Raw genomic sequence first — 13368 nt, forward strand, 5'->3', positions numbered from 1 at the left:
AAGTAACCAGCAGGAATGATAGTGATCACGATGGTTTTCACGAAGATTTTGAGTTCGATTTTAGTGGTCATTTAGAAAGAGCTTCTTTATCGGCTGAAGAACTCTTTGATGGTGGCAAGATCAAGCCTTTGAAGCCACCACCTGGCTATGATTCCTCAGTTTCTTCTCCAAGGTCTCCAAGATCACCAATATCAAGAACCACAAAGGGATTTGATCCCTTTCAAGCTGCCATTGAAGAGACGCGTAAAAGAGAGGTTAAACTACAAGCTAATCAACAAGGCCAACCACCCAATCAACGTGGAAGAGGCAGAAGAAACGGTGGCTCTTCATTTTCGGCTGGTTCTGTACGTAAAGGAAGCAGATCTTTATCTCCTTTAAGAGTTTCAGACATCATGTTTGACCAAGAAGAGAATTCCCAGAATTCAAATTCTATTGCTTCAAAAGCAAGCACCCCCAAATCATCTCACACATCTTCTATCTTATCCGCGATGTCATTCACGTCGAAAAGGTACAAGAAATGGAAGCTAAAGGACTTATTGCTATTCAGAAGCGCATCAGAAGGTAGCAGAACAACAAGTTGCAATCATGAGCTAACAAGATTTTCAGTTATGTCCAAAAAAGAAGGGACAGAGGATGTCAAGAATTCTAGCTTTCGATCCACGGATAGTGTAGGGAGTGCCAGGAGGAGATCAGGGCCTATATCAGCTCATGAGGTGCATTACACAGTGAACCGGGCTGTTTCAGAGGAAATGAGAAGGAAAACGTTCTTGCCTTACAAGCAAGGTCTTTTGGGGTGCTTAGGATTCAATGCTGTTGCAAGTACGCATGAGATCGCTAGAGGTGTTGGTTCTTTGACACGTGGATGATTCAGATCACCTCGATCTTGTTTTGTGATTTGAGTTTTAATGATTAGCAAAGTATATTTGCTATTACATATATAATTATAGTGTTAATTACTTTGTGTCTGTATCCATGAAATGGACACAAATTGTATGAAAATACTGCATAATTGATAAAAAGGCATCTCCAGGATTATAAATCGTGTAAAACTACTTGTGGTTGGTTGGGTCTGAGATGTTGTTTATCAAGTAAAATATTTAAAGAGAAATGTAGTTTTTATGCTTATTTATAAATTTTGCATGCCATTTTCTATGTTTTTTGGCAACATGTTTGATACATACAAACTTGACCCAACATAAATATTATTTTTGCACTTTACATTTTAGCATATATTTTGTAAATAAAATATGACAAAGCAAAAGAAAATTAATAAAACTTGAGCTGTGTGTACAGATAATGTCTTTAAAGATATTTAACAAGGTTATCTTCTAAGATTTAACAAGTTCTTTTTCTAAAATAAAAATCACAAAAACAGTTAGATCAAGAATGAAAGGAAATACTAACAAGTTTTCCAAAGACAAGAAATTACAATGATTTTCGGCACACTTTGAGTGTAATAATGCATGATATATATTGGTTGCTAACATGTAATACCTAAGCATGAAATAAATTTAAGAATTAAAAAATTATTACAGCAATTCAAAAATAAAAGAGCTAGTAAGAAATTAAAAAGTTGTAATTGTTAAAGAAAGTTTTTTTTTAAAAAAAAAAAGAAGGAGAAGTATTGTCTTACACATAATGAGGCCTTTCAAAGGTTTTTCTCTTGCTCGGCTCAAACTTATGTCAGCGAGCCTATTATCATTTTTTTTATTGGTTATTATTGCAACAATATTAAGGTAGTTTAAAGATAATTGTTTGCATAAATTCACAATGATGTTTTTTTCTTGCATAGAACTTGTATTATACATGTACAATCACAATCTAATTTAAAGATGGAAAACTAAGAATAGAAATATACCAAAATCTTTCCTAAACTTATTCTTTATTTCTAGTTTTTCTATTTTGTAATATTTGATTGCTAAATTAGTTCTTGTCAATACTTCCCCTCAAGTTGGTGCAAATATATCTCATATGCCAAACTTGTTGAGAGAGCAATGAAACATTTTACTTGATACTGTTTTAGTAAGTATATCTACTAATTGATCCTCAAATTTAACAAAAAAAAAATTATGATCTTCTCATTGAGTTTCTGCTTGATGAATGAAATGTCTATCTACTTCCACGTGTTTAATTCGGTCATATTAAACTGGATTATTGGCAATAGCAATTATGGCTTTTTTGTTGTAGTACATCTTGATCTGAATTCCTATAAAATATCCTAGCTTCTTAAGTAGCCCTTTTATCCATGGTATTTCAAATAATCCTTTGGTATCCTTTGAATTCTGCTTCAGCACTAGATAGAGCAACAATATTTTGCTTCTTACTTTTCTAGGTCACCAAGTTTCCCCGAATAAAGGTAAAGTAGCCTAACGTAGACTTTTTGTTAGTTAGATTCTGAGCCTAGTCTGTATTAGTATAACCAATGATGTTAAGGTGATCATTCTTTGAGAAAAGAATTTCTCATCCCGAAAAGGATTTTAAGTATATAAGTACTCATATTGTTACCTCTATATACTTTACTTGAGTTGTGCATGAATTGGCTAATTAGACTGATTGCATATATGATATCAAGACATGTATAAGAAAGGTAAATGAGTCTTCCCACCAATTTTTAATATCATTTTCTATTTATGGGAACTTGATTTAGATATCCTGCTAAATAATAATTTTGTATGATTAGTGTATCCATAAGTTTACAATGCAACATATCTTTATAATTCTGAAATTACTTCTTCATTATTTTTTGTGAGAAGAATATGCCCAATTTTGATCTATATACTTTAATACCCAAAAAATACTGCAACTCACCAAGATTCTTCATTTCAAATTCACATACTTCACATACTAGATACCTTTATAATTCTAAAATTTCTTCTTCATCATTTTTTGTGACTATCAAATCATTATCATAAATAATCAAAGCTATTATTTCCCCCCATTACTTCCGAGTTGCTTTGGCTAAATTTATGCTTTCGCATTGCTAGACTAAATCTTTCAAACCATGCTCTAAAAAACTATTCCAGTCCATAAAGTGATTTTGTAAGCTTGCACATCATATTTTCTTCTAGCAAAACTAGGAGGAACATCCATATACACTTCCTCATCTAGACATCCATATACACTTCCGCATCTAGATCTCTATGAAGAAATACATTCCTTTATATCAAATTGATGTCAAGGCTAGTCTAGGTTTGCTATAAGTGATAGAAGTATCTGAATTATGTTCAGTTTGACTACTGGTAAGAATGTTTCCTAATAGTCTATGCCATATGTCTGTGTGTATCCTTTAGCTACTAGTCTCATTTCGTATTGTTCTATTGTTCCATTTGCTTTATATCTCACGATAAACACCCATTTGCATCCAAATATTTTTTCTCCTATCTGGCAATATAGATAGTTTCCAAGTATTATTATTCTAGAGAGCCTTCATTTCATCATAGATAACCATCTTCTAGTGTTCATCTAGCATGAATTCTTCAATGCTTCATGGTACATGTTCTAAAGATATTTTTTCTATAAAGACTTTTTTGCATCTAATATGTTATTGGCTGAGATAAAATTTTCAATAGAGTATTTGAATTTTCATCCTTCTATTTATGGTGAGTACCAGTTTGGGGGCACTCTCTAATTATGCTTTTGAGGTAAATTGTATGTCATAGAATCAGGTAATGTAAGAGAGTCAAGAGATCTTACCTTAGTTGTAATGTCGTGATTGTCTTCATGATTTTGATTTTGGTCGTGTTGTATATTGGAGAGGGGTTATTTGATATGGCTTAAGTATATAATTCGACGTGGTTGACCTACTTAGTAATCACTAATTCTGTTTGAGTATAGTCCATGATAAACCTATTCCTATATATGTTGTTCATGTTTATTCTCCCCCTGAAGAATAGACAGGGATGGTTCATTGAAAAAATATTTGGTCTAAAAAAAGGTTATATCCATAGTAACATAGAGTTTTCATGTAAAGGATCATAACACCGGTATCCTTTTATATAAGAACCATGGCTAAGAAAGACACAACGACCAATATATGGATCTAACTTGGATTGTTGGTGCTTTAGAACATATACAAATACAACACAACCAAATATCTTTAGAGGTACATGGAGTGTTGAAGGTAGTTTAACATATTGTTCTAAAGTCTAGAGTGGTATGTGAAGATTAAGTACTCGGGATGGCATGCAGTTGAGAGAATAAATAGATATACCCATGGTATCAGGCCAGTATTGTTGGGGTATATGGGCAACTATTATTATGGTATGTGTTGTTTTCAATATGTGTCTATTTTTTTTATTTTGCAATTTTATTTTGTTGAGGAGTATATGAATAAGTAGTCTTATATATGATGCCCTTGCTATCACAAAATTATGTAAACTTTTAGCTAATAAATTCACCTTTATTATTATATTGAAGAGTTTTAATGCGTATAGAGAATTGGTTTGTATAAAGGTGATAAATTTATGAAAAACTGGTAGGATATCTTTTTTATGTTTCAATACATAAACCCAAAAGACCTTCGTACAATCATAAAAAAAGGTGATAAACCATCTAAAGCCATTAGTAATCATAACAGGTGCAGGACCTGATAAGTCAGAGTGAATAATCTCAAATGATACATTGCATTTATTATAACTGATAGGGTAATTTGTTCGATGACTTTTACTTAGGGTATAATCCTTGTATTTGAAACTAGAAAGTAATACATTTTCAAATAAAGTAGAGAATAAATGTTATAGATAGTTGAATGATGGGTGTCCTAATTGGTAATGTCATAACTAAATGTCTTATCTTTGTCGTTGTGGTGATTGGGCGGAATAAACTTTTCCAACATCCAAATCATCCACAGAATATAACCTTCCACTCTTAGTACCATGGAAAAAATCTTCTTCATAAGAACATCCTAAAACAAATAAAATGAAGAGTACATCAATATGCAATAATTTAAATTTTATATTACTTGCCCTACTAATAGTAATTTAGCGGAGAGTGAAGGAATAAAAGGAATATTAGGGAGAGTGAATGTGGTTGATAATTCCATTGTTTCTCCCCTTGTTACCGGATATATATCACTGTTGGCATTTGATATGGCCTTTCATCAAGAAATTAGATTTGTTTTAAAGTTATTATGATCAAAGGTCATGTGATATGTCACCTCTGAGTCAATAATCCAATTGTTTACATGTTCATCATTAGATACGAAGTTTATGGAATCAATAATAAATAGGTCTTGAGTTATAGACTGAGGTTGAGTATTAAGTGACACAGGTGTATTTGGATTTGTATTAGTAACAAATGTTGCATGGCCATTTTGTTCGTTTTTTTTCCTTTCAATTCATACCACCACTCTGGATACTTGTGTAGCTGAAAACACGTATCTTTGGTGTGTTTATTTCTGTCATAATGAGTGCACCTTTCCTTATTGGCTTTCGGTCTAGAAAAAATTAGCTTGCTGGGATTTAGGCCTGGGCAAAAGGGTCTATTTATTAGATGATTATGGGCCAAGAAATGGTTTCGACGAGTTACCACCAAGTCTAGCCCATCTGTTCAGGCTTGTGAGAGTGAGGTTGTTGAAATCATTACAGCCCCCATTAGTCATCCTATTGTTCATGCCATTCTTGACAACTTTGTCATTATATAGCCCAAGGTTCATCATGCCTCCACTTCTTATCTTACCCCAGTTCATGTCCCTACCTCTTGTTAGTAGACTAAATCTATCTTTCTCTTTTTTTCTTTATCATTATGGTTCGTGTAGTGTACTTTCTTCTCACTTGAGCGAAGGCTTGCTAGATCGATGGTAAGGGGATCTATTGAAGAATGTAGCAGTGAGTCTGAACAAATTGATCATCCAAACCACCCAAGAAGGTATAAATTAGATCTTCTTGAATTAATTTATTGTATTTTTGTATGTCCTCATCACACGTCATGGAATTTGGGCGTTTATAGTCAATCTCTCGCTAGAAAGATTGTAAGCAAGTATAGTAGTCTTTTAGAGAAACCTTTCTTTGTATGTTTCGGCTAACTTTTTTTATTTTAGGCTATATACTTGGACATTATCTCCTCCATCAAAATAGGTTGTGGAAATGGCATCCCAAATACCTTTAGCTTTAGGAAATCTAATGAAATTCGCAATTAAATCTAGTTATAAAGAATTGATAGTCCAACCTTTAACTTGCATTTTTGTTTTCCATTTAATATTTGTTGAGTCTGTAAGTATTGGCTATCTAATTTTGTTAATGATTAATCCAAGTTTGTCTCCGCCAGGTATGAAAATCTCCATGATCTGTGACTATAGTTCATAATTTTGGCCATTAAGTTTGATTTCAAGGACGATAATTAGCAAGTCAGGGTTTTGGGTAGAATTAGTTTGAGTGTCAATTCTGGAATTTATGGTTATAATCTGAGCATGGTTTGGTGGGTTTGGTTCTACCATTGTTGTAGGTTGTCTGTTATTTGAAAAAGGTTTAGATTTAGATCAGTTGTTCTAATACCATGCTAACAATGTCTGAGTAGTTTAGAGATAATTATTTGCACCAATTCACAATGCAATTTCTTTATTGCATGAACTTTTATATATACATGTACAATAACAATCATGTTTAAGGATACAAAACTAAGAATAGAAATATACCAAAATCTTTCCTAAACTTATTTATGATTTATAGTTTTCCTATTTTGTAATATTTGATTGCTAAATTAGTTCTTGTCAAGAATTATCCCATATCAAAATTCATTATATAAACACTAGATGAAGATCTTATATTTTTATGTGGGATAGAAAGCTCTATATATACTTTAAGTTCATAAGAAGTAAGTTGTATTTTTATAATATTGAATAAAAACCTTTTAAATAATCTTTTAACTTTTTTTCTTATTTTCTAATATTTTCCAACTCATTATTCATCTGTTAGATTTTATCTTCAATAATTTATTGTTATTTATAAATATATTTAAATTGTAATTTTTTTTTTATAGGCTACAATTCTTGAACGTGAGTCAAGCCCAATAGAGCTTTTTGTGAAGATGCACATGTAGAGTGAAGACCATCAAAAAGGGGTACAACGGTTCATTAACAACTTTGCTCAACATTTTGAGGTATATTCGTTCAACCATTTTTTTTCTTTTGTAAGTTATTATTTTCTTAAATTGAATTTGATGATTTCATTTTTTACTTTCAAGAGACATATATCATTTGAGAGAGAGATACGAGGACGATCCTTCGACCCACCTGGATTTTGATTCATATTTGTGGATAGAGGAAAAATTGTCTGATGGACCTAATAAAAATCGAGTGTACGGACTCTCTAACACTATGGTCAAGAACACATGGACGACCCATAGTGTCTCAACCATTGGGAACTCGTAATCAATATCCAGCACCCATCTCAACAGTTCACAACCTTGTAACAACATACGACTCGTCTCACTGAAAAATATAAATGACTCTCTGCGGATTATGAAGAAATCTACCGAATGGTCATGGATATAAAATCATAGATGGATGGTACGTGTGTGCCTCTTTTTTTGTCATATGATCCCGGAAATGACTAGTCTCCTCCTCCTCTTCCTCTAGCATCACCATTGTTCTAGTTTAATTTTATTTGAACATATAAATTTATAGTGAATATTTGGCTTTTATATTAAAAAAAAAATTATTTTTACATACTTGAATTTTATACAATTTTATTTTTTTAATTATTTTCTTTTTTTTCAATAATTTTTTAAAAAATATTTTTTTCATTATTACAGACTGAGTTATTAAAGGACTTTGTCCATTAATATATTTCAGAGAGTTGGAAAAAGATTATTGTATATGTTACTTCAATTGTTACATCACAGATGGAATAATGTCAGTATTTCACAGAGTTGGAATAAAATTAGTCCAAATGTCATTGTCAATCACCAACATAATAACTATGTCGGTATATTCCAACAAATAATTTTTTTTTACAAGCATTTTCTGTAAAACCATTAGTTTTTTTTTTACCAACAAAAATGAAATTACCGATGTGAGGTTTATCGATCATTTTTTTCCTATCTATGAATTAGTCAGTAAAATTTACGTAGATGGAATGATAGAGTAAATGCCGACAAAAAAATTTATTGATAAAAATGTTAAATATAGTAGCGTATAAGTAGTAGATAAATGTCTTATTTTTTCAATGTGAAATAAAAAAAATTCTATATATACTCTATGTTCATAAAAAATAAATTATATTTTTTAAATAATAGTCTTTATTATTTACATTAAAAAAAACAGATATCTTGAGGTCGAAAATCAGATTTTCTTTTCTTTTCTTTTCTGCAGAGGATGTAAACCAAAACAGATAAAATGGGTTTCAAGCAACGCATTTGAATGTACTAAAAAAGAAAACACAAGTAGCAGTTAAATTTGTACTTTTTAAAAATGAGATCTTGAGGTCATTTTTAAAAGATCGGCAAATTATTGCATGAAATCCCACCACGTGAAGCTGCATAATCTGGTCTATCTCCAGAAGAAAACGGGAAGAAAATTACTTTAATTTTGGTCCCTCTCTAAATGTACATTACCAGCTAGATCTCCGGAAAGTTGAAATGTTGGAAAATGATAGCACAACATGGGATAGCCGAAAATTAAAGGGCAGCAGTGCACCACACATGGGAAGGAAAAGGGCACACATGGGAAGGAAAAGGGTTTTCCATAACGTAATCATTATGTTTGTGGAATCATTACTCCCATGATCTAAACAGTGTAAAGGTCTGTGAACGGCATCAATCGTCAAACAGATCAGGTTAAGGAATCGATAGCATTTAAAAAAAGACAGAAGAAAAATAAAACTAACAAAACTTGCCTTTTCCTGCATTTTACGGCCATGATTTGATCATCACTACAACCTGCAATGATGAACAGTAGAGAAAGCAGCTTTTGTTTAAGATGTTCTAGATTCTCAGATGTGTGCGTTGTCTTAAAAATGCAAAACTATAGTGCTGCAGCTGAATGTTCTGTTGTACTAACACAAGAAAGAAAGAAGGATGCTAAAGCATACAACTAAGAGATTCCGCTATGCTCAGTGATGGCGAGTTGTTCGAATTCTGCCATGAGTTGTGATGTTATTAATTGTTTAATTCTATTACAGACATTAAACATCCATTCCTCCTCTTCTTCTATCATCACTTGGAAGTAATAAATGGCTTTTAAGTCTAACAAGACTAATCAAACCCTAAATTTCAAACTAGAATCAATCAGTTCGGTTAAGCGGATCCATTACTAATTCTGTAAAGTGTTTTGCTTTTGCAAGGCACTCCTGTAGGGGAAAGAGGGGCATTTCACCATGCATGCAACCTAACTTTATTAAAAGGCTAGCACCGTGTGTTATAAAGGAGACCCACATGAAAATTATGACAACCCTTCCTTTTCCTCTCGATTCTCTGGGATTTGTTAGCTAGCTAGGAAAATAAATATTCCAGGGAGGATAAGTTGGCCATGACCTTGGATATAAGCAATAATGAATGAAATTCTCCATGACCATGGAGAATAATAATTTCCTAAGCAAAAAACTTGTCTCATTTACAATGACTATTGTGATGATAACGATGATAAGACGCCAATGGATTATGGTGATATCCTTGTATCCTTGATAGCTTCATCATGCATGGTTGTTGGTGAAAATGATGGCAGCTCTGATTACCTTGAAGTGTTAATTTGCAGTTTCATGGTATAATTTGAGGCTCTCAAAATTGTATCAAATGCAAGCCCGTTGTGATGATTGATCTCAGCTGAGTCCAGAACTACTTCTGCAATAGCTCATAAATCTTGGTTTCCTAAACAGCCAGACGTTTCTTTTCCTAGGCGCCGCATGATAATTTCTCCACAACTGTCCTCCTGTACATTTTTAAAGCTCCGTATTGACTTTCTACCCAGAGCCAGAGACAGAACGAGGAAAAACATGCTACAGCTTTTTCCATGGCTCCTGCCTTTGAAGAAGACAACTCGTCAACTTTTCTGGGTTTTCTCGCACAGTCGGTGTCATCACTGTTACCGGCAGGATTGTTATTTTCACTTGATATGTAATATCTTGCTGCATGGGAATTCACTGCATTCATAAACTTTTTCCTCTTTATATTGAATTCATGATAATTTTGATAGCAGATGTAAAAAATATAAAAAAGAAAAATAATATTAATGTATTTTTTTTATTAAAAAGCGTTTTCACAAAAGCGTTTTGCACGCTTTATTAAACCCACACTTAAAAAATGTCAATTCAGCATTGAGAAAAATTGATGCCTTAAAGCAAACGTTATCATGCCTTTTGCCCACTTGCAACATGATTTGATGCTCCTAAACATTCAAAATAACAAAGCCATGTAATGAAATATTTTATAATTAAGAGTAATCATGTAAGATTTTAATTGCAAAAAGCTTTTCATCATTAAACTAAGCCGAATCTTTCATTAAATACAATAACCTCCAGAATAAAAATAAAAAATGGTACTAAAATAATTTTTAAAAAAAAATTACAATAACTAAAATAAAAATTAATCAAGATCCCCTTTTTACATTTTTTTTTTAAATTACAATAACTACATTAGAGAAGCATTTGATTCTATTACATTACAATTTTTAATATCGCTATATTTTTTATACAATCACTCATAATTAACGTTCTATGCACGCATCACTTTGTTGCTTGACAAAGAAAGACAATCTCATTTTGTTTCAGGTAAGTTCTCTCGATTACCTTTCTCTTGATCAATTCCCCTTTTTGGCTCTGGTGTTCCTAGTTTAGTCCAAACTTTTTGACTGGCTATATATATATATATATATATGATCTTCATAGAGAAGCACTTGAATTCCAAAGCTTGAGGTAATACTCAAGTACTGAAAGCATTCCCAAGCAACAAATGATTTTGAAAGATGAAGAAGAGAAGTCAAGAAATGTTTCTATGGAAACAAAATAAGAGGTTGTGTTTAAGATTGAAATAACAATTATTTATTAAAGTATTTTTTTATATAAAAATATAATTTATTCATAAAAATTTAAGTGAATGTTGCTTAAGCTAGGAAAATCATCCAGCATCATATCATGCAATTTGAAATCGAATCTCATTTAAAAAAATATATTGTAAAAAATTAGTAATTTATTTTTCAAGGACCGGTCACATTTAATAAATCGTGAAATTTGGTTGGTGCATGAAGTTCTAACACCAAAGATGTCAGTGGTGCACCATAAGGTCAACAACGACACGAGCCCAAAGTGTTGACTGACTGGCATTTACTGTTCTTCTTTTCTCCATACATTCTGACAGCCGATTTCCATGACTTGTTGAAATCCAAGGACCGACCAAGTCAACCGCCGACAGAGATTATTGTGCGAAAGAAAGGGCTATTTTTGGTTTTTAACATAATTTAAAAAATAATTCATGAAATAAAAAAATTAAAACAAAAAAAAATTGATTAGGATAGTTGTTTACATGTCCCGATTAGAAAACATAACTTTTATCATTCATTGTTATTCGATAATAGTGATATTTTTAAAAAAACTATTAAATAAATAGGAGAAAGGAGAAAAAAAAATTATAGATGATTTTTTTTAATGTCATTAAATTTATCTCATTAAAATTTTTTTAATGATATTAGTGATGTTGTAATCAAAGTTTCATTGTATTACTCAGATTTTTTTTTTCCCTAATCATTTAATAATTTTTAAGAGAATAACATTATTATGAATAATAGTAAACTATAAAAATCACATTTTTAAATCATGATATATATAATTTATGTTATTTTATCTATTTTTCTTTCAATTGTGATATTTCATCAACATTTTTAACTAACTTTGCTAATTTAAAAAAAATCAAAAGAAATGCTCCATACTTAGCTTTTTTTTATGTCATTGGATTTATCTCATAAAATCTTTTTAATAGTATTAATGATGTTGTAATCAGAGTTTCGTTATATCACTAAGATCTTTTTTTCCCTCACTCTTAATTTCCCTACTATGTAATATTTTTTTAAAAAATAATATCATTATTATGAATAATAGTAAACTATAAAAATCACATTTTTAATTTGTGACATAATTTGTTTTATTTCACCTATTTTTCTTTTAATTGTGATATTTCATCAACATTTTTAATTAACTTTGCTAATTTAAAAAAAATCAAAAGAAATACTACGTGCTTAAGTCTTTTTTGATGTCGCTAGATTTATCTCATCAAAATCTTTTCAATGGTGTTAGTGATGTCATAATTGGAGTTTCGTTGTATAACTGAGATCTTTTTCTTTTATCTTTTTTTATTTTTCTCCCTTCTTTTTTCCTACTCATTTAATATATTTTTAAAGAATATTGTTATTCTGAATAATAGTAAACTATAAAAATCACATTTTCAAATCGTGACATATATAATTTATGTTATTTCAGCTATTTTTCTTTCAATTGTGATATTTCATCAACATTTTTCATTAACTTTGCTAATTTAAAAAAAAATATCAAAAGAAATGCTTCGTGCTTAACTCTTTTTTTATGTCATTAGATTTATCTTATTGAAATTTTTTCAAAGGTATTAGTGATGTCGTAATTGAAGTTTTGTTGTATCACTAAAATCTTTTTCTTTTTGTCTTTTTTTATTTTTCTCCCTTCTTTCTCCTACTCATTTAATATTTTTTAAAAGATATCATTATTCTAAATAATATTAAACTATAAAAAATCACATTTTTAATTCATGACATATATAATTTATGTTATTTCACCTATTTTTTTTCAATTGTGATATTTCATCAACATTTTTAATTAACTTTTCTAATTTAAAAAAAAAAGTCAAAAGAAATGCTTCGTGCTTAACTCTTTTTTGATGTCGATGGATTTATCTCATCAAAATCTTTTTGATGGTATTAGTGATGTCGTAATCGGAGTTTCATTGTATTACTGAGATCTTTTTCTATTTTTCTCTCTTTTTTTATTTTTCTCTCTTTTTTCTTCCATCTCATTTAATATTTTTTAAGAAAATACCATTATTATGAATAATAGTAAACTATAAAAATAACATTTTTAAATCGTGACACATAATTTATGTTATTTCACCTATTTTTATTTTTCTTTCAATTGTGATATTTTATCAATATTTTTAATTAACTTTGCTAATTTAAAAAAAATCAAAAGAAATGTTTCATGCTAACTCTTTTTTTAATGTCGTTGGAATATTTATCTCGTTGAAATCTTTTTGATGGTATTAGTAATGTTGTAATCAGAGTTTCATTATATCATTAAGATGTTTTTCTTTCTTTCTTTTTTGTTTTTCTCTTCTTTTTTCCTCTCATTTAATATTTTTTTAAGAGCATACCATTATTTTGAATAATAGTAAACTATAAAAATCACAATTTTAGATCAT

General features: G+C 30.4%; 1 protein-coding gene across 1 annotated transcript in view; it reads left to right on the plus strand.

Moving 5' to 3' along the window:
* Positions 1-1125, plus strand: part of LOC105119582 (uncharacterized) — a 1628-nt gene extending 503 nt beyond the window's left edge. Inside the window, exon 2 of the mRNA XM_011017734.1 lies at positions 14-1125. Within this exon, the coding sequence (XP_011016036.1) occupies positions 14-866 (853 nt within the window). The 3' untranslated portion in view covers positions 867-1125. The remainder of the gene's footprint in view (positions 1-13) is intronic.
* The last annotated feature ends 12243 nt before the right edge of the window (positions 1126-13368 follow it).

Source organism: Populus euphratica, unplaced genomic scaffold (assembly GCF_000495115.2).
Source record: "Populus euphratica unplaced genomic scaffold, PopEup_1.0 scaffold3172.1, whole genome shotgun sequence".
NCBI classification, from domain to species: Eukaryota; Viridiplantae; Streptophyta; class Magnoliopsida; order Malpighiales; family Salicaceae; genus Populus; species Populus euphratica.